Source organism: Protopterus annectens, chromosome 8.part0, assembly GCF_019279795.1.
Source record: "Protopterus annectens isolate FY-2018-M chromosome 8.part0, PAN1.0, whole genome shotgun sequence".
Lineage (NCBI taxonomy): Eukaryota > Metazoa > Chordata > Ceratodontiformes > Protopteridae > Protopterus > Protopterus annectens.
This window is the reverse complement of record NC_056741.1, coordinates 722,022,770-722,049,784: the sequence shown is the minus strand read 5'-3', so window position 1 is coordinate 722,049,784 and position 27,015 is coordinate 722,022,770. Positions and strand designations below refer to the sequence as shown.

Genomic DNA, 27,015 nt, shown 5'->3' with positions numbered 1-27,015 from the left:
ACACAGAGATGATTCCCAGGGTAAACCTACGATCTCCCATCCACAGGTCTAGATTTCTCTTGAACAGAGTCAGCGAGGTGCTCTGCCTCACATGGACCGGGATTTTATTCCACAGCATAGGGAGTCTCTGAGTGATAAATCTATCCCTCCAGCACGTCCTATTTATATCTGTGCTAAGGTTTAAGTCGCTTGCTCTAGTGGTTTTGGTAGATTTGGATTTTTTGAGGTGGAGCATGTCCATTAATTCCGGGTTGGACATGGCCTTGTATGTCAGGCACATGTCACCTCTGAGCAGATGGTATGCGACTGAATAGAGCTGGAGTTTCTTCAATCTGGCAGCATATGACAGATTTTGGAGTCCCTTTATCCTTTTGGTGAGGAACTTTTGGGGTCTCTCCAATTGCTGCAGATGTTGGGTGAGATACATCCCAAATGGGGCATTGTACTCGATCATTGGTCTGATAAGTGAAGAGTACAGGGGAACAATGACCTCACTAGATCTGGATGTGAATCCCTTCATGATCAGGTGGGCAATGTAGAAGGTCTTTCTAACCACTTTAGCAACGTGAGTGTCAAAAGAAAGGCCACTGTCAACCTGGGTCCCCAGGTCCCTGATAACCTCTTCTGTGCTTAGTGGATTGCCACCTATATGGTAGCTTGGGGTTACCTTGTTTTTCCCGAAGGGTATGACTATACATTTTTGGCGTTTAACTTCAGGCCATGGCTCTGGCACCAGCTATCTGTTTCCGTGAGTCCCTTCTGAAGGATATCCGTGTCCGATGCACTTTCCACTATGGCGCCCAGTTTGCAGTCGTCTGCAAACTTTGTCAGCCAAAGTCCTCCCATGTTGGCCTGTACTTCTGAGAAGTAGATGCCAAACAATAGAGCCAAGGACCGAGCCCTGTGGGACACCACTTGTGACCGGCTTGGAGTCTGACATAGCTCCAGCAACTCTAACCCTGTGGGTTCTGTCCTTAAGCCAGTTTGCAACCCATCTTGTGACATATGGGTTTACATTTAAGCTGGTAAGTTTTTCTACAATACCCGAGTGGGGTATTGTGTCGAAAGCCTTTGCAAGGTCAAGGTAGGCTGTATGGACTGCCTTTCCCTCATCAATGGCCTTGGTGACTGTTTCGAAGAAGTCGACCAAGTTCAAAAGGCATGATCTTCCCTTGACAAAGCCAAACTGGGTCGGGTCCAATGTCTGCAAGTCCCCTATATCTTTGTTTATGAGCTCCATTATGATCCTCTCCACAGCTTTGCAGACTAGACTTGTTAAGCTTATGGGGCGGTAATTACCAGGGTCCGTAGAGGCGCCGCCTTTGTGGAGTGGGACCACAGTTGCCGTACGCCACTCCTTGGGCACATATCCTTTGGTAAGGCTGAGATTAAACAGCTGCCTTATGTGCGGGTTTAATTCCTCATTTAGCTCGTGTAGCACACAGCCGGGGACACCATCCGGTCCCATTGATGCTGTGTTTTAGCTTTAGAGAGAGCAGCTTTCACCTGCGCATTTGAGATGTCCGGGAAGCTACACTCGGCTGGGATAGTTATCTCTCCTTTAGGGGGGGAGAGGGGGGTGAAGTTTGCACTGAACCTGTCTGCCAGTATGTTGGCAATGTCTGTGGGTTCAGTGATTTTTGTATCATTTTGGACTAATTCTGAGCATATCTGGGAGTTTCCACCCAGGTTCCTAACATAGCTGAAAAAGGCCTTATGATTGTCCTTTGAATCCATGGCAATATTTCTCTCAAAATTGGCCTTAGTTGATTTTATGAGTGCTCATATTTTTTTACTAATAATGATCAAGGGTGACTTCCCTTTTATGGATTTTGTTCTATCATGTAATAGCTTTCTCCTCTTATTGTAAAGTTTGTTAATGGCTGGGGTCCACCAGACTGGACGTTTGCCCTTTGTGGAAAGAGTCTTGGTTTTATTTGGGATTGCCTGATCCATGCAGTCCTGGAGGTGTTCATAGAAGGCATTTGTAAGGGCTTCCGCAGCTTGGGTTGTGGTTTCCACTGGCTCAGGGGCCTTGAAGGATACCACACCAGTCTTGAGTAGTGTGAAGTTTGCTTTAGAGAAGTTCTTCACTATGGTCTTTTTTGTTTGGGGTGGGGGCGGGATGTGGATTTCCAGTGAGATTAGTTTATGATCAGATCTCACCAATGAGGGATATACTTCCGGTGTGGAGCATTTTGTCCCCATGTTTGTGACAATGAGATCTAGTATATTTTCTCCTCTCATGGGAACAGTGACTAGCTGTTCCATGGCATTTGAATTTATGAACTCCAGGAATCGCTGGGCTAGAAAGTTAGGGCTTGATACAATCATAAGTTCGAAGTTCAAAATGTAAAGATATCAAAACAGCGATTCACAGGAGTGATGTGTGGAATATTAATTAGGCCAAAAAAATGTTGCAAAAGTCATTGGTTCAAAACCAGTGTGAAGATTTTGAACCTGAAACATTTTTAAATAATACAGCCAATCCTCCACTTAACATTCCTTACAGTTACTTGCCACCTTTTCAGCAGTACTAACATACCAGTGCAGTACTGCATGGCACTCTAATCACGTTTTTGCAGGGGGGTTGTGCCCACCACACCCTCTGCAACTTCTATATTGCAACTCAGAGATCACACTACAGTACGGAAAAGGGTAAATTTCTCATTCTGCATTGTACCACGCGCTGCAGTCGTAACATCGGCCACTTCTAAGTAAATGCACCGAAGCACTCGCTACAACGGACGCTCGCAGACATGATGGTCAGCAATATGGGAATCAGTCATCTGGCATTCGACATTCCCGTATTCACCGAACCATCCTTCCTCATTTTAATAGTAAACTGTCTTTGGATTAACAGATCCAATCATAATTCAGATTTTCTGAATGCACACCTTAGTAGACCATGTCAGTTTACTCTAAAGCTATACAAATAACTTGTTAGCAGTAGTTGCAAAGGTATAGAAGCTGAACAGCAAGGCTCAGATAAATCAAGAGTGCATGACTAAGAAGCAGAAAATCCCTCACTTGAGATATATGAACTACTGAATTAAAGTCTCTAAATACAGGATAAGAAATGATCTGAGAAACCTGAAAGCAATTCTCAAGGAATAAGAAAACTGAGATCAAAGCTTTGTAGCATAGAGCATTTTGCTCTTAAGACATCTTTAGGAATAAATGTTTGGGTATCAGAATTGCTATGCCTTTTCCTCTGAAGCACTTCCAGAACAGCTATTCAGAAACCAGTAAAAATATACTGAGAAAGACCATAACCTGCATTTGAAAACATATATCATGCTTATAAGTTTCATTTTGAAACTAATCGGTACTCTGAAAAATTCAAAAATGTTCACAACACTTCCCACTCTATGTTCAGGCACCAAAGAAGCACAGTTAAACAGTTCCTACTCACTAGTATTGAGACACAATGTAGATTCTTTTGAAACCCAGCCACTGGGGATGCACAAGCCAGTGCATTTCTTTGTGCCGGTCCCAAGCTCGGATAAATGGGGAGGGTTGCGTCAGGAAGGGCATCCGACGTAAAACCTCTGCCAAATTACTTATGCGGAGAGCATTTTATATTTCCATACTGGATCAGTCGAGGCCCGGGTTAACAATGACCGCCACCAGTACTGTTAGCCAACAGGGTGCTGGTGGAAATTGGGCTACTGTTGGCCAAAGGAGAAGAGGAGGGGGAAGGCATGCCCGAAGGCAGGAAGAGAGGAGGAAGGTTAGGAGTGCAGTAGTGAGGGTAGGAACTTTGAATGTTGGCAGTATGTCTGGTATAGGGAGAGAGCTAGCTGATATAATGGGGAGAAGGAAGGCTGATATATTGTGCGTGCAAGAGGCCAGATGGAAGTGAAGTAAGACCAGGTGTATAGGAGGCGGGTTCAAATTATTCTATCATGGTATAAATGGCAGGAGAAATGAGGTAGGGGTTATCCTAAAGGAACAGTATGCCAAGAGTGTTTTGGAGGTGAAGAGAGTGTCTGACAGAGTGATGTTTATGAAGCTTGAAATTGATGGTGTTATGATGAATGTTGTTAGTGGATATGCTCCACAAGTTGGGTGTGCGATGGATGAGAAAGAAAAATTTTGGAGTGAGTCGGATGAAGTGGTGGTGAATGTACCCAAGAGTGAGAGACTAGTAATTGGAGTGGACTTCAATGGGCATGTTGGTGAAGTGAACAGAGGGGATGAGGAAGTGATGGGTAGGTATGGTGTTAAGGAGAGGAATGCAGAAGGTCAGATGATTGTGGATTTTGCGAAAAGGATGGACATGGCTGTGGTGAATACATATTTTAAGAAGAGGGAGGAAGGAGCATAGGGTGACGTACAAGAGTGGGGGAAGATGCACACAGGTGGATTATATCGTATGTAGGATAGCCAGTCTGAAGGAGATTGGAGACTGTAAAGTGGTGACAGGGGAAAGTGTTGTTAAGCAGCATAGAATGGTGGTCTGTAGGATGATGTTGGTGATCAAGAAGAGGAGGAGGAGTGTGAAAGCAGCGCCAAGGATTAAATGGTGGAAGTTAAAAAAGGGTGATTGTGAAGTGGAGTTCAGGAAGAGTTAAGATAGGCACTGGGAGGCAGTGAAGAGTTACCAAATAGCTGGGTAATTACAGCAGAGCTAGTAAGGGAGACTGCTAGAAAGGTGCTTGGTGTGACATCTGGACAGAGGAAGGAGGACAAGGAGACCTGGTGGTGGAATGAGGAAGTACAGGAGCGTATGCAGAGGAAGAAGCTGGCGAAGAAAAAGTGGGATTGTCAAAGAGATGAAGAAAGAGACATGAGTATAAGGAGATGAGGCGCATGGCAAAGAGAGAGGTGGCGAAGGCTAAAGATAAGGCATATGGAGAGTTGTATGAGAGATTGGACACTAAAGAGGGAGAAAAGGACCTGTACTGATTGGCTAGACAGAGGGACAGAGCTGGGAAAGATGTGCTGCAGGTAAGGGTGATAAAGGAACATAGTGAGGGAAACGTACTTATAAGTGAGGAAAGTGTGTTGAGTAGATGGAAAGAGTACTTTGAAGGGCTGATGAATGAAGAGAATGAGAGAGAGAAAAGGTTGGATGATGTGGGGATAGTGAATCAGGAAGTGAAACAGATTAGCAAGGGGGAAGTAAGAACAGCTTATGAAGAGAATGAAGAATGGAAAGGCTGTTGGCCCAGATGACATACCAGTGGAAGCATGGAGGTGCTTAGGAGAAATGGCAGTGGAATTTTTAACCAGATTGTTTAATGAAATTTTGGAAAGTCAGAGGATGCCTGAGGAGTGGAGAAAAAGTGTTTTGGTACCTATCTTTAAGAATAAGGGTGATGTGCAGAGCTGCAGTAACTACAGAGGGATAAAACTGATCAGTCACAGCTTGAAGTTATGGGAAAGAGTAGTGGAAGCTAAGTTAAGAAGGGAGGTGATGATTAGTGATCAGCAGTATGGTTTCATGCCACGGAAAAGCACTACAGATGCAATACTTGCTCTGAGAGTGTTGTTGGAGAAATACAGAGAAGGTCAGAAGGAGTTGCATTGTGTCTCTGTGGACTTAGAGAAAGCATATGACAGGGTGCCTAGAAAGGAGTTGTGGTATTGTATGAGGAAGTCGGGAGTGGCAGAAAAGTATGTAAGAGTGATACAGGATATGTATGAGGGTAGTGTGACATTGGTGAGGACTGCTGTGGGAGTGACAGATACGTTTAAGGTGGAGGTGGGATTACATCAAGGGTCAGCTCTGAACCCTTTCTTATTTGCAGTGGTGATGGACAGGTTGACAGATGACATCAGACAGGAGGCCCCATGAACTATGATGTTTGCAGATGACATTGTGATATGTAGTGAGAGTAGGGACCAGGTTAAGGAGACCCTGGAGAGGTGGAGATATGCTTTAGGGAGGAGAGGAATGAAGGTCAGCAGGGCTAAAACAGAATATATGTGTGTAAATGAGAGGGAGGGCAGAGGAATGGTGAGGATGCAGGGAGTAGAGTTGGTAAAGTTGGATGAGTTTAAATACTTGGGATCAACAGTTCAGAGTAATGGTGAGTGTGGAAGAGAGGTGAAGAAGAGAGTACAGGCAGGGTGGAATGGGTGGAGAAGAGTGTCAGGAGTGATTTGTGACAGATGGGTACCAGTAAGAGTGAAAGGGAAGGTCTACAAGAGGGTAGTGAGACCAGCTATGTTATATGGGTTGGAGACGGTGGCACTGACGAAAAGGCAGGAGTCAGAGCTGGATGTGACAGAGTTAAAGATGTTAAGATTTGCACTGGGTGTGACTAGGATGGACAGGATTAGGAATCAGTATATTAGAGGGTCAACTCCAGTTGGACAGTTTGGAGACAAAGTCAGAGAGGCGAGATTGCGCTGGTTTGGACATGTGCTGAGGAGGGATGCTGGGTATATTGGGAAAAGGATGCTAAGGATGAAGCTGCCAGGTAAGAGGAAAAGAGGAAGGCCTAAGATAAGGTTTATTGATGTGGTGAGAGAGGAAATGCAGGCGGTTGGTGTGAAAGAGCATGATGCAGAGGACAGGAAGAAATGGAAACAGATGATCCGCTGTGGCGACCCCCCTAACGGGAACAGCCGAAAGAAGATGATGATGAATGTAGATTCTTTTGAGATAAAAACTGTTTTGTGTGAATTGCTTTTTCCTTATTATAACTATATGAATGCAACATGAATTCAGTGAGCAAATATATCAAAAATAGAAATAAGGATATACACTCAAAGCAGTTTTCAGGTTACAGAATGACAAAGAAATTAACATTTACTTGAAGCATAGCCATTTGCCATTTTAGTTTTAAAGATAACAGGCATATGGATAAGCACAAGCAGTAATACATAAGATACAAACAAGCAGTATTATCCCAATCCACTTAATGAATCAGACAAAACCAAGCAAGACAGAAGAAAGATATCAAGAGAAAGGGAAAGAACTCTTACATCACAAGTAAAAGGAAATACAGGTAAGGTCAGCATCCTAAACAGTCCCAACTCCAAGCAGCTTCTTTGTTCGAGGAAAGGGATGGGGGAGTAGAATAATCATTTACTTATGTATGAACGGAAGAAGGAAATAAAAAGGAAAATACCTAGGAAGAATGCCAAAAGGTCCTCACAAACACCTTTCAAGATACCAGAGCTCACCTGGATGTAAATGATATTAATAGACCACAGATATGCCACTTTTTAAACACCTTTATCAACATCACATATTACATAGTGATACAAGTACACATTCAGTTCTAAGAGAGAAAATAAACCATTACATTTTTTTTCTTCTCATGCATTATACATACATAGTATTTTTCTTAACAATTATTATTCAATTTAACATTACAGAGATTATTCAAGTCCTGCCTTTCCTGAAATTTCACCCCTCCTTCTTCTGATTATTATTCAGCATGTACTGTTCCCATAGACTCCATTTACTTCTATGTAGTTTGCACATTCCTTTTTCTAAAAATCATACCTCCAATTGTTTTATCTCCTTTATAACATATAATTCTTTTATAATTGGTTTAGGTTTTGATTTCTATTTTCTAGTAATTACTTTTTTGACAGCCAACAGCATTTAACTTTGTGAGTCTTACTATATCTAGACAATTCAGTTTCTGTCCTCCATCTCAAAAGAATCATTTTTCTTAGTTACAATAATTTGCTCCGCCAATGTTTCTGATAAAGCACACTGAAGGTATTTTACACTATCTACTAACCCTTTGCATTCCCCAAAACATGCTCCCAAGTACCCCTCTGTTTTCCTATCACACCTCCTACATTTATTAACTACTGGTTGAAAAAGTCTCTTAAGTCTACTTGGGGTATACAATACTTTACTTATGTAAACACTTCTGTGCAAAAATCCTACACCTCCTAGATTTTCTTGCACACTTGGGAGCCATGCAAATACTGTGCCATTATTTATTTGTATATTGCCTTTCCATTCTCATTTCACAGTCTTTTTTAAGCTCTTCTGATTGATACGTATAGTTCTCATGCATGCCACTTTGAGATTAACCTCTTGTTTTGTTTTCTATCATATAAATAAAAAATTCAGTTTCACCCATTTTCTTTAATAATCTTTTATTTTATTTTTACCTTTTTGGTTGTGAGCAGTGCTTCCCCAGTAATGGATTTGCTTTTGACCACCTGGTTTTGTTACAGAGCTATAGAAAGAGGAGACCATGACCCCATACTCATCTGCCTGGCCAAAGACTGGAAATTAACTCCTTAGATTCATCTAGGTAGTTCTGCAACCTATCACACCCCTAACATACATGCTACCATTCTCCTACTAATGAACAGCACTTCCCCATGCAATACTGAAGGGAGGTTTGGCATAATGGTAAGGTCTTCACCTCACAAATACAATGTACAGGGTTTGATTCTACAAACTTAGCATAATGGTTAAGGTATTTAGCTGTCAAACAAAAAGTACTGCATTAGATTTTCACCAAGAAAAGTTAAAATGGTCCACAAGAGCAACATGTCTTGTATTTATCTGTGAAAACATAAACTGAGAAAAATGAGTGCCACTGGAACTGTTTATAGGTTCATAGGTTGGTACTAGGCTATTGGCCCTAGGGCTTATACAAGCCTAGCCATAACAATTCCCTGGCTATTTCTTCCCATGATATTTACTTCCCTGGACCCCTGTCTAGCAGGGCGACTGACATGATCCCCGGGGTGAATTTCCTATCTCCCATTCAATCGTCAAGGTTCCTTTTGAAGAGGACCAAAGAAGTGCTCTGCTTGACATGTATGGGCAGTCTATTCCAGAGTCTGGGGAGTCTCTGGGTTAAGAACCTATCCCTCCAGCATGTTTTATTCTGATTACAAGGTTTAGATCCCTGGAGCGTGTGGCTCTGAGGGACTGGGATTTCTGTAAGTGTAGCATTTCCAACAGCTCTGGGTTTGACATGGCCTTGTATGTTAAGCAGTGATCGCCTCTGAGTAGACGATATGCAACAGAGTATAGCTGGAGTTTTTTTAGATGGTCAGCATAGGGCATCTGCTTGAGGCCTGTGATTAATTTAGTGAGGTATTTCTGTAGCCTTTCCAGTTGCAGATGTCTTGAGAGGTACATACCAAACAGGGTGTTGTATTCTATAATGGGTCTAATGAGGGATGAGTACAGCGGGACAATGACCTCCTTTTTTCAGGATGAAAAGCCCTTAGTGATGAGGTGTGCCACACAGAAGGATTTCCTGACTGTTGTGGCGATGTGGTTATTGAAGATGATAGCACTTTATGATGCAGTTTGGCATAATGGTTAAAGTGTTAACCTTACAGACACAAAGTGCAGGTTTTGATTCTCAAATGGGACAACTGGCGAGGCTTAAAATGGCCCACATGGGCAGTTAGCCTAATACAAAGCTATAAAACTATGAACCTACTGATATTAAGTATGAATTTGCAGCTACAGAATTGCAGTTAAGGGAGTATTATATATGACTTTGAAGATGAAGAAGCACAGTTAGGGTCTTCCTCATTTGCTCTTCTTTCAGCTGAGACCCTGACATCTGTTTTCATATAAACCACAGTGGAATCATCAGATGTGAGATGGACTCCAAAACAGATATTTGTACTCAAGAAAACAATCTCTTCATGGATAGCAATCAACCTTAAATGATAGCTGCGCCCATCAACAGTTGTCTGGAAATATAATCAATTAACTTGCTACCTCAGAGTCACTGGATCTACTATTACTACTCTAGGTCTTGAAATGAGGACTTGGGCTATACCCTCCTTTCACAGCTTGTCCCAAAATCCCAACCCCTTGGCTGACCAACAGCTATGTACCTTACTGATCCTGCCTGGTAGAAATCTATTTATTATTCTAATGGGTACTACCCTACCTACACATCACTCACCCCCAATAAGCTAAAACACCAGTTTCACATTAGCTAGGGTGGCCTTAATGAACAACAACACAGAGTCAAAAAGATATGCTCTGCCAGTTGCCAAAAGTATTACTGGATTCTCTAAAATGCTGAGTGAGTATTTTTTTCATTTCTAAGACACTGACTAAATAAAATGAAATTAAAATGGGCCAAAGTGTGAATATTTGTCTTGTTCCCCTAATTAAGAAAAGTTGAGGAGACAGTCCACATGACATTTTCTTTTGGAGCTTTGCATGTACATACAGCTCCTTTAAAATTTTCAAGGATACTCAGATTTTCCCTGCACCCCAAACAAAAAAGCCCAGTACACCCAGTTAAGAGCCATCCTATCATTCATACTTAATAGAAGTAACAGTCTGTTTTCCTTTGGCTGTTGAATCAAGAGAACGGTCCACTTAATATTACTAAAGACAAGTGTACCCAAAATAAACTAACACAGACCACCAATTTAGGGGAAGAAGTTGCCAAGGCATATTTTTATCAACCAGAGGAGAAGTTGTGGATAGCAATTAATAAAGTGCTGAACTTCCAGTAGAACAATGTGGATTGGGATTAGCTAATTTGAAGGAGTACTTCAGAGCTACACAGTTAAGGCTCCTATACATAGCACAAGCAGAAAACTATAATTCAAAGTGGGATATGATAATGTTGAAGTGGCGGGAAGCTCAAGAAACAAGAAGAGACTGAGATTTTGGATGAAGGCCTTTAAGGAGAATAACAATAATCATACAAAATATTATATCATTAAAGTAGCAGAAAGTATTCTAAGAACTAAGCCAATCAGAGAATACAGAAAGGAGAATCTGCAGATAGGGATGACTGCAATTAGGGATATAGACAATAGGCAAGGGGGGCTGGAATTTATTGGAGAAAACTGGCAAAGGAACCAAGGCATTGGGAGCAAATAACTAGAGAGGTAAAGGTAATATACTGGGAAGAGGCCAAGAATTTATTTGGACTGCAGGCTAGAGACTGCCTTCCTTATCAAGGATTGATATCAGAGTATAGGCAAAGAGAAAAAAATTGGTGGGTCCTAAATGAAAGATCAGCACTGGTAGAGTTTTTAGTAGAATCTAGAACAGAAGCTGCCATTAAAAAGGAATAATTAGTAGAGCACATAAAACACTACATGATGAATATAAGCAGCAATCACAGGAGCTTACAAAATGATTGGGAAGAGAAACTGGATAAGCACCAAAATTGGTAGGTCCTAAATGAAAGATCAGCACTGGTAGAGTTTTTAGTAGAATCTAGAACAGAAGCTGCCATTAAAAAGGAATAATTAGTAGAGCACATAAAACACTGCATGATAAATATAAGCAGCAATCACAGGAGGTTACAAAATGATTGGGAAGAGAGAATGGATAAGCAATTCAACAAGAAACAATGCAGGATATATGTATGTCTTCCAAATATGCTATAAAAGCTATAAGATTTAGGATTTTTGCTTGAAAATGTTTACATAGATATTTTTATACACCAAGTAGACTCCAGAGAATTTTTTCTCAGGTAGATAGCAAATGTTGGAGGGTGTGACAGGGAAGAAAGAGGTACTTGGGAACATATTTTCTGGGGGTGCAGTGGGTTGGTGTACTTTAAGGATTTTCTGCAGGATGCACTGTCGGAGATGATGGGTGGGTGGAATGGTATGAAAAGAGAGATGATTTTTCTGAGCAATGATACAGAATCAGAATTCCCTAGACATGGTAAGGCCTTGCTATGTTTAATTATGGTGGCTGCCAAAAAAGCAATTACTAGAAAATGGAAATCAAAATCTAAACCAACTATATTAGAAGTAGTGAATATAGTAACAGAGATAAAACAACTGGAACTGAGATTTTTAGAAAAGAGTAAGAGCAAACTACATAGAAAAAATGGGAACTGTGGGAACGATACATTAAATTGGATATGTAATGTTTGACTGAAAATGATTGGGTAGATTATAACTGATGAACAATGTTTGCAGTTGGGTGTGTGTCAGTATGGTTTGTGATGTAAACTGCTTGCAGCTAAGATTGTGTCGGTGTGGTTTGTTTTCATTTATATAAATAGTATGACTGCTTATGTCATAAGTGATGGTTTAATAAAGATGTTTCTTTTTTTAAAAAGGGGCAGGAATTGAATAATTTATGTAATGTTGCTTAGGTTATCTAATATATAGCAATACATGTGAAGTATAATGTCTGTTAATGTTAATTTGTTAATACAGTTTGATTACTTTTATATAAATGTAAAATTGCCTGTGTCACAAGTGATAATTCAATAAAGGTGTTTAAGAAATCAAATATTGTGTGTTAGGTGCATGTACACATGAGTGGAGGATGTATTTAACTTTCTCAGAGTACATCTGTGATGAATGCCCAGTTTTACCTGATTCACCCTGACAACTTCAAATACTTACCTCTTCACATCCCCATGTATGAGACTTGGGTTACTACTGTGCAGAAAATTAATAGCACGTGCTGTTCCCTTCAGAATGTATATTCGCTGTTGCCAAGAGAGAGCAGGTAAACTACCCTATGCAATGAAATGAGGGAGAGAATGAAAGCATTAGTAAGTGAAATTCAAAAAATGTTCAAAAATGACAATCCTTCCTTTGAAAAGCAACATGACATTAAAATTAATTTGGCAATTACTCAGTAAAGACTGGTTAAACAAAAATAAGTAAAGTTATCATTTAACTCTAAGAGAACAGTAATAATTAACCAAGCCACATCAAGTATAAGTTCAACTGTAGGCTTAAGAAAAGTGCCAGTTTACAGCAGACTTCAAAATGAATTAAAATGTGTGTTTAATTAAGCATTCAGTGCTAATATAAGGCCCTGTAGTACCTGCCTAACATGTCTATAATTTCACAGATACTCTTGCACAACAGAAAAAAATAGTCAGATCTCCCCAGCTTTACAGTGCTCATTTTGGTGTCACAGATTGCATGTTACTGCAGCTGTCTTTTAAGTAGTTTTTTCTCCTTACCTTAGTTGTTTCATTATTTTTTTTCTATATGGGCCTCTTTGTATATTTTAAAACTGACTGAAGGATCAATGTTCTGTAAGTATGCTCAATAAAATGCTCTCCTTTCTTGTTTATATTTTATATATGAGTGGATATAAATATAGGTATATATAAAATGATCAAAATACCCAAATGTTAACATCAATGTTAACAACAAAAGTTCGACAATGCAAATGTGGGGAGGGTACTATGTATGTACTCAGGAATACCCTCTGAGCATGCAAAGAAATCTATAGAAAAAAGTCAAAACATTGTTTTTTGCAGGAAGCCCCGACCAGTTATGTATACTAACTGTGACACTGCACAATCACTGGGGAATGGTCACATTCCCCATTCCCAGGAACTGTTGATCTTGCACACTTGTCGACCATCTATTTAGTTGTCCAAATTGTGTTGACTAAACAGATGACATTAATGACAGTTGACTAAATTAGGGGTTCCCATACAAGCATATTTTATACATTTATATGTATAGAGAGAGCGAGACAAACACAGACACACACACACACACACACACACACACACACACACACATGTAAGCTCACATAAAATCCTGGTATTTATGTTTACAAGCTACAAGGTTTAAATATATATTTGTCTAAAACAGAGCCCACATGCTTGTAATAGTTATAAATATATTCAGGCACACAACAGTATGACATGCAGAACAGTACAATGAAGTATCCAACAGTTATGATAATGAAAAGAATGACACATGGAGCAGCAGTAACAACAGCCACATTGTTAGACCAAAAACTGAAAGCCAGAAGGATCACCTGAGAAACTGCTTAAGAATCTGTTGGTACTACATATGACAGCATAATCCAGTTAACTTAATAACTACCTGGGTGTGCTAATTATATCCGAGTCCTTTCAGACACCACCTCAGGTTTGAAATATAAAAATTAACATGTTATCTACAAACTCCACTAATAAAAAACTTACAGTAAGAATCTGAACAAACAAAATGTCTACCTTCTCAACATCTGGCGTAGGTGGTTCATAGGTTGGTACTAGGCTATCGGCCCTAAGGCCTGTACAAGCCTAGCCATAACAATTCCCTGGCTATTTCTTCCCACAGTATTTACTTCCCTGGACCCCTGTCTAGCAGGGCGACTGACGTGATCCCCGGGGTGAATTTCCTATCTCTCATACAAACATCAAGGTTCCTTTTGAAGAGGGCCAAAGAGGCTCTCTGCTTGACATGTATGGAAAAGCCTAATGAGTAAATAGCAACATGTCTTTAATACCATGCCAGCAGTCATAACTAAAAATGAACTCTGACCATGAGAAAGTAAACAGCTCTATCTACAGAAATACTACACCACAAGGCTAAGTACTAGAGACTTAAGGGAAGCAGTGGGTTTTACAGTGAAAGCACCTCCCTATATATGAAAACATGATTTTTTTTTTTGAAAATGAGTCAATGCAAGTACAGCTATATTTTACATCTACTCTGGAAATAACATCAGTGTGATCACAAACAGGTAGTGAAAAACACATGGAAAATAAAATGCTACCTTAATGATAAGGTAGCCTCAGCTTTGGCTGACAAGCAAACTGAAACTACTAGACAGTGAAAGCGGATTCTAAGTATTGCAAAGGTGTTCCAAGGTACAGTAACTGTGATTTAAGGCTCTGACTATTAGCAACAGGTGATAGTAATGACAAAACAGAAAGGATTGGGAAAAGTGTTTAATGAGGAAAGCAGCTATGCTTGCCTATTTCCAGAAATGACACAGAACTAGAAAATCAGCCATAATGCCAGGGCTGCATATCATGTAGTTAAGGCACAAAGGTATCCAAAACATGTTTTTTTCAAGATTCCTGCAGCGTGTCTGCCTCTGTTGTGCCACACCATCTAACTAAATTCATAATAACAGTATTTGACCACCTTATTTATTTACTTCAGTCTGCAAACTTGGTAAATAGATTGGTCACAGACTATTTTACCCATGACCTGGACACTACAGTGCAAGACACAAACACAAAATTATACACAGACTAAAGAAAACACAGCAGTGTACCTAATTCAATACAAATGTTTACAGAATACATTTGAATGTCATTAAAATGCAAGTGATATTATCTACAGTATGTACAGTTAAGGTAGGCATTCAACCAGTGGTTATTTATTAAAAGTTTATCTTTATGAGAAAGATGTTACTACAGTGTGAGCTGCAACACCTAGCCATTGTCATGGAAGCAAAAGCACTTGGTGTTCTCAAACAGTTGTTCTTTTAGTCAGTTTTTAAATAACTGAAGTGTCTATCGTTGCCTCACTTAAGCAGGTAGTTGAATTCAAACAGCTGGGCCTAGCCTAGAGACAGATTTTTGTTACCTATCTGGCTCTTTTACTAAAAATACTGGCAATGTTCACTATTTCTGTAATCACTGACCACCAGAAAAATTGTTAACATAGTTGCAGACAAAAGACCACACTACAGCAGTATTTTGAAATACCTGGCTATGAAGTCTGTCCTCAAGGGAGCCACCTGGCATGTATGCATAAACCAGGCAATACAGGCCTTTTTCTGCACAGTATCCAGCACAGTCGATAATGTTGGGATGTCGGTACCTGAAAAAACAAAACACTCCTATCATTAGACAAGAATGTTTCAACATCTACTAGCAAACAGACCTTATTAATTGTAATTTTATTTATGTTAGAGGCATTTAATTCCTAACTATGGTTCAGTAGTTTTTGCAATAAAACAAGTAAAGTCATTGAAATGCTACTAAGCTAAGCTTTCTGGATGGTACATAATCTAGCTATAACTATATAATGTCAAACAATGTGCAAAAAACAGGAATGAAGGTGCCATGAGTACAGAACTATTCCCTAAATCAATTCACAGTTCCTAAGATAGTTCTGACTGATGCGTAATGGTCAAACACTTGCAAGAAACGCAATTCCCTAAAAGTTAGTCAGTCAGCTCAAAGATAGCAAAGTACTCAAGTTCTACTACCACAAATCCCAAGTACTTCCTTTCCAGTAGACAGTCTGATAGTTGTTCTGGCTAATTTAATGAGAAGAATTGAAAAACCTGGTTAATTTAATGGGAAGAATTGCAAAAAAGTCAGTAAACAGTTATAAGGTGCACCTTTAAGGGAACTGTGATTCTGGAAGGTATTCAGCAAAGTGTTTGGTAAAATATGCTTTTGGGAAATGTCCATCACTGAACTGTCCATTATGTGAGTGTTGTTTGTTAAGGGTGGCCTCGTATCCAGGTTTTCTGGAAATGTATACCAACTTCAAGAATGTAGACCTCCCTCAGTCCTGAGCAGTGCATCCCTTTGGACAGTATACCTTTTCAAGTATGACAAACCTGATATGACAGACTTAAGAAACAAAAAACCTTTAGTCACTAAACCAGGCATCCTTAACAATGGCACTTGGCAAAATATAGAACTACAAACTATGATAAAAACAAGCCCGACTTTTATTAATTTAAATTATATTACACTGGCTTGCACAAAATAAATAATTTTTAGAAAGTGTAATGTTGGTGTGCATGGCATATGCTAGCAGCCTTTGGAATAAACTCTTTCACATCAAAGTAATACCCTAGCTGCTTTCAAAACAAGACCAGATTGGATGGGAGACTAAGTTCATGTGAGGGGTGCATGGAAAAATCTTACTGGGTGACTAATTTACTCTCAATACTAAGATGTCGTGGCTAAGGTTCTTGAAGGCCCTTTGGTCATAAGCTTAGTATGTACCAAGGATCCTAAAACCACTATAGGCTTGGCAGACTACACAAATGCCAACACTATGACAGACACATTATTGGTATGGACCTGTGCCTAACAACATAACTCTGAATGCGATTCATTTCATTGCCCACAGTGGTTAGTACCCAACATTCATTGAGAAAATGAGAAATAAGGCCAGGATGTACAGAAGCTGCAGAAAGCAAAATATTAATGTTTCACGGTGTTTATGCCGCAATAAGAAACAAAATGCTGTACATCAGATGCCAGGTTTGTGAATCTCTATGGCCCAGATTTCTCTTGTTCTAAGTTCTTTCAGCAGCTCCCTGTAAACCCATAGATACCAACAGAGTGTACAGTTTGGTTTCATTCTGACAAGCATGCCTTTTGTATAACAAGAACAGTTGGCATAATTCACCCTGAAATGCATTTATGCAGGTTATATTTAGCAGAATTGTACCTTATGAAAGCCTGAACAATGCAGGCAGTAATTGGCTTCTGGGGTGAAGTCAATAATATGCAAAAGTATGTAAATAAGTTAGATGAAGTTAAACAACAATGGGACCTTGTGAGGGAAAAGGGCCATAAAATGGTGTCCTAGTCAGAGCAGGCCAGCTCATTATTATTTACCACACACTCAGACATTAGTCCACAATGAATATAGTACTTCACACTTTCTTGGTTCCTTCTGTAACACTAGAATAAATCCAGCCAGAAGAAGTCATGACCAGTGAAAACACCTCCGACAAGAACCTTGCAATTGACCATGGACTGACTACTCCAACAGCATACATTACGGAGCACCCATTTTCTTTTCTGGCACAAAGGGGAAAAATTCAATGATTCTTTTCAAAAAGGATAATGCTGCTTACCCAGATCAGCAAGGCAAGGACAGCTTATACTGTGAAGCATGGTATTTAAAAGTCTTTTCCTTACCCAGCATCTAAATGACTGGCAGATGTCCTGTACAAGTTCCAGGTCTCAAACAGCCAGGCTGAGTGCAGCAGAAAGGAAAAGAAAAATTAAGTATTCTTGATTACATCCTAGCAAGAACTTGGCTTGCAAATGATGGTGTCTACATACTAAAACTACCTGAATTATTTGAGGGGGGATTATACTTGCATGTTTATAGGTATACAGGTAACTACGAGGCAATCAATCTACAGATCTTTACAAGTCTAGCCAATAAATGTATTTAAAAATTCCCTCTACCCTCAAAGAGTGCAACACAAGACAGACCAGGGAGGAGAACTTGAGGCTGCCTATCATATTACCAAGGTTTACTTTACCTTGAAGGTGTCAAAGATGCCAATCTGCCTGACATGTAAGTGGGAGTTTGCAGCAGAGGTGGGGACTATATTGGGATAACCAATACCTTTTATTTATCTGTTGGTGAAGGTTTAGTTCCTTTAATTGGGTATTTAGAGAAACATCTGTTCTGCCTAGAAATATAGCAGGTCAATAAAGGTTGGATTTTTCTTGCCTCAAAAAACTAGCCATAAATCTCCACAAAGGAGTCTATAAGAGACCAAGTACAGAGACAGGGCTGCTAGGCTATCTGGATAACTGAGGCCCTTTAGGCCATTTATCTTTAAATTTAGTAATGCCTGAAATCTTTCAGGCCAAGTGATACACTTAGATAAATACATGCCAAAAGGGGAATTATATTCAAAAATGTGTCTGATGAGATATATGTAAAGGGAAATTACGACATATGTGGATTTAGAGGAGATGTTTTTGGAAATCGAATGAGCCATATAAAAAGTTTTCCAAAACACTGCCCAAATGTGATAGTCAAAAGATAATGCATTATCAACCCAGATGTGATAGTCAAAAGATAATGAATTATCAACAAATGTGCCTAAATCCCTTAAAAGTGTATGACTGGAGAGGTGGGTCCCTATGGCATAATGTGGAAATGTTTTGTTTACCAAAATGTACTATTACATTTTTTCACATTTAATTTGAGAACAACACCCTTGCAGCAATTGTTAACATAGCCTATCCCATGATGGAGCAATTGTGAATCAGTGGAAGTTCAAATAACATCACCCATATTCAGGGCCGGCCTTAGCTGAAATGGTGCCCTAGGCGAAGTAGTGCTCCGGCACCCCTTACGCTCTACCCACAACATACTCACGAAACACCTCTATTTGAGCCACACCCACAGGTAAATCACTCCCCAAGAAAGCCACTCCAGTCATTTCCTTAAATCATTTAAATGCATAAGAAGAAAAAGATACCTTGTCATGTAGTTAAACTTCAACTACCTTTGTGTACGTATTTCCTAATTTAAATACCAGAACTGGATCATGTGTAAATAGGGCCCTAGGCAGGGTAATAGATCAGTCCCCCCAAGAGCAATCCCAATCACCTGCAGCAATCCCTACCATCCAGCAGCAGCCTCCTCCCCAGCCATTCCAGTGTTCCATTACTTGGCTATTTCTCACCAGTTACCATACACACTGTTCAAATCTATCAGTATGCATACTGTTTTCTTATTTACTTTTACAGTGTTTACAGATATTGAAATAAAATAACACAAATACGGATAGCCATTTGCTAAACAAACAATACAGTCTCACAATGAGTACAGACTAAGCATGAGCAGTAAACTTCTCTGCCCTTGAAACTCACACTCAATGAAACGGCAAAACTCACATTTATTAAAATAGCATGAAAACCCACATTCATAGAAAATGCATCTGGCCAGGGGAGGATTAAGTTTACGTTTGGGCTGTTTTCAAAACAGACTACTTGCACACACTTTTTAGGGCCATGCATAAATGTATTTGTTTTTTAATTCACCTCCCTGACTGTATTAAATTATATTCCTTGTGTAATACAGCACCACTTGTTAGAATGGGTTTTAAATTTGTAGTTTTAAACATTCTTTTAATAAGAAATTAAACAAAATGTATGAACCAATAACTACCCATTTAAGAAAATTTCAACCATAAAAGGCCACTCAAGACTCTGTAATTACAATCCACCAATATCAGTCGCTACGCACAATCTCTGTAGAAGTAAAATCATCTGAATAATTCTACATTAAAGACATCTGTAACTAATGAAGAGGTTGCTACTGACAAACAACTTTACATTTTAATGTTAAATTCAGTGCCTGCTGCCCTTTAAGAATTAATTGCCTATATTACATTAAAAAAAATTGGTAAGTTAGTAATATTGCAATAGGAAATAACAAACCAACAAGTTCAAAGTCACTATGCATCTCATACAAAGGAGGACATACTGAGGAATGTAGAACCCCTTTCCCCCGTATAATGCAAACAATCAGCAATCATATGGGTACTGCAATATCAGCACTCCATTTCCAGGGTTTGGGAGTAGAATCCACAGCCTTCTGCACCAAACGCAATTATGCTACCAACACTGCTTTCAGACTCTACAATACAGTGTGCCATTTGATAAACAAAAAACAGCTATTTGCACTTTGAAAACAGACGTAGCATGAGCAGCAGTAAACTTTTTTTCTTTGAAGCTCACAACTCCATACAGTGTGTTAAGTAGCGGGCATTAGGTAAGTTAGAAGGAGGAACTAGCATGAAGGCATAAGCAGTCATAACTCATTTACCTAGCATTTCCAATGACCTTTTGATAAATAATATATAATCTTGCATAGACTGAGTATCTGATCGGTCTAACACACCTTTTGGAATGAAACAATAAACTGTGAAACTTACATAGAAGTAACAATTTCAGGAAACACAAAAAAGTGATCCAAAAATCTCCTTTTATCATCAACACAGGAATCACTTTTATTTGTTCAGAAGTATGCAATCTCATTGTCATGGTTCTTTGCTAACTTAAGAAAGTGTCTTGTCCTTTCCCGGTTAGGGGTCGCCACAGCGGAACTCCGGTCCGCTAATGATTGGCAATGGATTTTTACGGTGCCGAGTTGCCAGCCTGACACCCAACCTTCAAAGAAGGCATACCCATTCACGCACGCATCTACCTGCATGCCTTTAAATGCCACTCGACTGTGGGGAGGACATGCAGACTCCACACAGAAGGCGCTCCAGCCGAGAATCGAACGGGAGAACCTCTTGCTGTGAGGCGACAACGCTAACCGCTGCACCACTGCGTAGCTTAAGAAAGTGTGTGGTTCTCAAATGCAGCACACTGATTCTAATAAGGATCATCTGATATTCTTTGATATGTTCCTCTGCCACTGGCTACTGCCAAAGTAGCAGAAAATATTCTTAGAATATGTGCTATGAGTTGGGCAGCTGATACAAAAGTAGCAATTTAAATGAAGGATTAATGTACTTGTTTTTATTGTGTATGGTGAATAAGGAATATGTAACAATCTCAGATGAAGAACAACACACAGACACGCACTCATATACACACATACTCTCTCACACAGCGACATACACACACACATACTCATACTAACAGAATGACTAATATAAATTACATAAATACACACACACACACACACACACACACACACACACACACACACACACACACACACACACACACACACACACACACACACAGACTTTCTCTCGCATACAGAAATGAACGGCTTAAATTACACATAGACTCACACATACACTTACCTTATTTTGAATCTGAATGGCTACACGTGCATGCATGACCTTAACCCCTCTCTTCACTGAACTAACAAGTTCCGTGAGCAATGGCAGAATATTCTTTTTTTTTTCCCTGTTGAAGCCAGCCTCCTGGCCACCCTAAAGCTATAAAAGTGGGAGGGCGCTTCCCCCTTCCTTTCACCCTTTGGTTTTGCTATTTTGTGATCTTCTCGTCGCCCTATCTTTGAGTGAAGGGCACCGAGAAGACTGCAAAATAACAAAGTACATTAATTAAAATAAATAAATACATAAAATTGCACCCTTTACGAGGCCGGCTGTACGATATCCTAGGCAGTTGCCTAGTTCACCTATGCCTAAGGCTGGCCGTGCCCATATTTACAGCTGTGTTAACCTGAAGGTCTAAAAAGTGAATGCCAGTAGAAGATGGCCCAGCACTGAGCCCTGTGATGCACCAATAACAACATTTTATTTTAACTTTCAGAAGTGGCACCTGCAACTCTAACCACATCGACTCTGTCAGACAAGCAGTTAGCTATTTACTGCAGACTATATGGATTTACATTCAGGTTGCTGTCCTAATTCTTTCAGCTCCTGTTCACAACCCTGTGGAAAATGTAAGTGGGGTAGGAAGGTATTTGGAAGAGACAGGATAAATATTTCCTCATTAGACCACAGTGTCAAAGTGGCCACAACCAGGATTAGTTTTATGTACTTCAATAAGGGAGGCCAAGCTGTAATAATTGTGCTTCTGTGAGAAACTACACAACATACCATCTTCTGCTTCTGGAATTTTTTTTTTATGCATTGGTGGCATATATAAAAGTATAGATCAGATGACTTCTATGCAGTGGCATGAATCACTATGAATCATCAGGACACTTGCAAACTTATTCAAGTCTAAAGTTTCTGGACTGGTGGAAGGCTGTGTTTCATTTTTTTTTTTAATTTTACTAGTTTTACTTTTGATATATATCAAAACTTTTCAACAATACATTGTAACATAGGCATTTGCATATAAAATGTTCATTCCACATTTACTAGCATATTGTACAACAGATTTGCGATAGTACATACAACATAAATATCTAGCATTTACATCTTATTATAACAGAATGAAGGTTCTTTGCATCTCTACTTATTCTCACCTCATGCATACAACCAGAACACCCTCCCTCATAATTCATGCTATCATTCCTTCCCCAAAAGTTTCCTCCCTTACAGTACTCCACTTTTCTGCCTATAGACTAGTCAGAAGGTTAGCTCTGTTGCAGAGCAATATATCTTATTCTTTTACCTACACTTGATACTACCATTCCTGACCCACTACAACTACAATTTCACCCATTTTGTCACTTACTCTTGCCTCTTTGATTTATATTCCATTACCGAGCACGCCCTTACACCTCCTAGCTAACCATTATGCATGTCCCCTCCATAGTTTTTGCATCCAGCTTCTCACTCCTCTTTCTGCATAAAACTCCAGATCCTCTACTTTCCAAATCATAAATATCACCTGTCTCACTTTCCTGGCAAGCAGTTGAAGTTCTAGTTTTTCATTTCCAGCCCATCCCTTCTCTTTATGCACCCCAAAAGGCATAATTCACATAAGTATGACATCATCTCCAGCAATTTACTCTAGAACTCTTTGGCCACTTTCCACAGTGATACAATCTTCCTACATGTCCATCCCATGTGCAACCGATGCATATTTTCCTTCACAAATCTCCAACTCTCACAATAGATACTAACCTTCTTGGTGTATCTTTTCAGGGGTTTTATTCCACCTGTGTAGCATTCTTCTATACTGATCCCCAACAGGGCAACCTCTTTTAATATTTTCATTACTGCTAATATTCCTTTCCAAAACCATTCTTCTGCCCATATTGCATCCTCTTTACTCCAATGATCCCTCAGTTTACAAAAAGCCCACTCACATACATGTTTCCCAACTGCCCATATAAGATTTCAATTCTTCCTTTTTGATCTGGCTCCAATTTTTTCCTAAAGCTAAGCCTACCTCATAATTCACTTTTTCTCCTCTTATATCTTTACTCTTATCTTTGTTCTTCATATGGGCTCTTCTGAATACAAACATTACTAGCTCTAATAATCTCAAGTACAACAGCCAATCTCCTTTCTGTAAGTGATACTTCTCTATGAGAACTGGGAAAGGTTGACATTCATTTAAATCTCCGTTTCTCAGGTCCCTCACCTTTTTAATGCCCTTCTCTTCCCAAATCACCAACCACTCCTCCAACTCCTTAGAACAGCTCTACCGTAAGATCCCTATTACTGTTTTATTCATCTGTGAACTGCATTTGACACCCTAGCAATGTGTGAATCATCCTGTCAGTGCTGTCCACAACCTTGTTTATTGCCTCAACCTTACAGCCCTTTTCCCAGCAATTCATTCCATATTTTTTAATATTTATGCCTCTCAGCCTTAGCAAAATACTAACAGCAGTCATGTATTACCTAAATCCAGCATACCCCATCCTCTAGTTTTCCTGTGAGCCCTATGTCTGTCTTTCCACAATTCTTATGTTGCTTTTCCAAACAAATCTGTCTCAAGCAAGTTGGCTATATCCTACAATTGTATTTAGAGGGCTGATTTGCATATGCTACCCAAACTAAAGTATAAGCAGAAGTATCATTGTGTAAACTATTTCACTTATACCCCCAAGTGTGGAAAATCTACCAGTTCATGCATCTAACATTGTCTCTATCCTTCCCTTCAAATCTGCCCAATTCTGGTCTATAATCTCAGCTACTGTTTTATAAACATTAAACCCGAAATATTCCCCACACTCCCAACTTTTCAGGGAGTGCAGAACATTTCTCAGTCAGTTTAGTTCTAATTCTAATCACAACTGACTTTTGCGGATAGTAATGAAGCCCTGACACTCTACCAAACTACAAAACAACTCCAATATCCCCAACATTTGTACAGTAATATCCTCAAGCAGCATTATGCAATCATCTGCAAACAGGTAAATAACACTCCTTTTCCTACCACTATTCTGCCTCACCCAACTTTCCCTTACTCTGCACCAAGCACTCAATGACCATTAAGAATAATCCTGGTGATAATGGACAGCCTGACAGGTTCTTCCTTTTAATATTTCTAATTTAATAATTCATTTCATTAATTAATAACTAATTTAATTAATAACTAATTTAATAATTTTAATTTATTTTTTAACATTTCTTCTTTTGTAAATCTTACATTTACATACAGCCATAACTTTTTCACTCCCTTCAACCATCTGTTGCCAATGGCACCTTGTCAAAGTCCCATGAGACACAGTCAAAGGCCTTCTGAATATTCAGAACACAATGCATGCCTTTCCCCTGGCCTCCCTCCTCAGTCCATTTTACAAAATCTAAGAGTATGCCAGTGATCTTTGGTTCATCTTTAATAAAACCCACTTGTTCATCACCGATTAGACTCAGAAGGATTTTCTCCATTCTTGTTATCAACATATTAGCAAGCATAGGCCAAGAATTTATTTGAACTGCAGGACAGAGATTGCCTTCCCTATCAAGGATTGATATCAGAGTAAAGGCAAAGACAAAAAATAGGGTGATCTTAGCAAATGGCCAGCACTTGTAGAGGTTTTAGTAGAGCTTAGAACACAAGCTGCTGTTAAAAAAGGAATAATTAGTACAGCATACATAATATTGCATGATAACGATAACAACCAATCAGAGGAGGTTAGAAAGGATTGGGAAGAGAGATTAGATAAGCAATTCACAAAGAAACACTGCAGGAGGATATATGTATGTCTCCTACATATGTAACAATGTCTAGAAGATTTAGGATTTTTACTTGGAAGTGTTTACATTGGTATTTTTATACCCAAGTATACACCAAAGAATTTTTCATCAAGTAGATAGCAAATGTTGGAAGTGCAATGTGGAAGAAAGAGATAACTGAGAACATATTTTCTTGGAGTGTAATAAGTTGGCAGAGTTTAAAGATGCCCTGCAGACTGCTCTGTCACAGATACTGAGTGAGCAAATTGGTGTAGCTAAGAAAAGGATTTTTTTTTGAGCTATGATATAAAATCGGAACTGCTTAGACATAGTAAGACCTTGCTGAGACTAATTATGGTGGCTGCCAAAAAAGCAATTACTATAAAATGGAAATCAAAGTCTAAACCAACTTTACTAGAAGTAGTGAAAACAGTAACAGAAATAAACAACCGGAACTGGAATCTTTAAAAAAGGGTAGGAACAAATTACATAGGAAAAAATGGGAATTATGGGAACATGCATGCCGAGGAGGAATGAGGATTAAAAGAAAGCAGGACTTGAATGAGCTATGTTATGTTTGACTGACAATGACTGGACAGAGTATAAGTGATGTATAATGTTTGCAACTATAATTATGTCAATATGTTTTGTGATGTATAATGTTTGCAACTATAATTATGTCAATATGTTTTGTGATGTATTATGTTTGCAACTAAACTTACGTCAATATGGTTTGTTTTCATTTATATAAATGCATGATTACCTATGTCACACATGATAATTTAATAAAGATGTTTCTTGTTTTATAAAAGATATGAGCAAACACTTAGACATCTACAATGCACAGAGATATAAGGTGATATTTTTTTACATCTTTCTCTTTTATTTTGTTTATACAATTATTATTGTAATAGCTGCTTCCACAGATTTGATTAAACCCCCTTTTCTGTAGTGTCATTAAAACAGATCTGTCGTACTGCTCACCTTAAAGCCCACTTTTTTATAGAAATCTATGGGGCGTCCATTTAAACTGCTTTCTTTACTCCTTTTCAGATACTTAATGACTTCAATCATCTTCCTGTTTCTTATCAGTGAATGTATTCACTGTTGCTCCTCCTCTTCCTCAAACAGTACAAACCAACACAACTCGAGGGTCTATTATTTTATAAAACTATGTAATAACATCAAAATCATGCCCTTATTCACTCATTCATATCGCTTTTCTCTCCCCTTTTGGAAAGACTGTACTTCATGCCATGCTTGTCTATGTACAGCACAGAGGTCATGTTTTTTTGTCTTGATATTAACTTCCAGACTGTTGAGCCATGAAGCAAATTCTAGAAGTACCGGAGTCACTGCAATATCTAAACGAAGGTTACAGGGTGTCAGGGGATGATCAGATTCCAGGGTTCATAGTCTAGAAGGTGCATTTCCCATGCAGTCAGAGGATTACCTATAAAGAAATACAAAAACAGTTCTTGATGTGCAATCAGGGGCCTACTATAGATGGACTGGGTTGGTATAACACTGGACTGTAGCCCACAAAGTGCAGGTCTTTTGAGAGTAATCCTAGCTAAAAGATCAAATACTAAATGCTCTGGAGAGTCAGACACAGGGCTTAGTTTTATTAAAATTGCTTTTTTTCATCCTTTCCTGCTAATCCATGCTCCAAGGATCTGTTAGTTGATCACTGTCTTATTTGTTCCTCTAATTTTGAAGGCTGGGTAACTGACATGTTATGCTCAGAAACCAAGGAGAGGGGTTGGGCTTTTTGTATAAGCCTCTACCTATTCTCCCATCCTGACCTTCTGGTTCTTGATGTAAATTTGTATCTGTGTACATGCCCTATTATGGATATCTGTTTGCACTTCTTATTGATTTCCTGCCTTCCACAAGCATTTTAACCTTCACTGGAGGTGCTGCAGTACAATGTAGAAACTGATATCTACACCACTAAAAGAGGGCAACTGTCCACTGAGCACAGAAAAATCACTGACTTCTTGGTTTATTCACCAGCACCTAGAATGATAGTTGAGCCAGAGTCACTGGCATTA

General features: G+C 39.3%; 1 protein-coding gene across 2 annotated transcripts in view; it reads right to left on the bottom strand.

The window, feature by feature from the left end:
- IRAK1 (interleukin 1 receptor associated kinase 1) overlaps positions 1 to 27,015 on the bottom strand; it is a 1,465,691-nt gene that overhangs the window by 265,703 nt on the left and 1,172,973 nt on the right. For both annotated transcript variants that reach the window (XM_044080171.1, XM_044080170.1), the window contains exons 7-8: positions 15,372 to 15,486; positions 12,298 to 12,413 (exon numbers count right to left, since the gene is read on the bottom strand). In XM_044080171.1, coding sequence (XP_043936106.1) covers positions 12,298 to 12,413; positions 15,372 to 15,486 — 231 coding nt within the window. The remainder of the gene's footprint in view (positions 1 to 12,297; positions 12,414 to 15,371; positions 15,487 to 27,015) is intronic.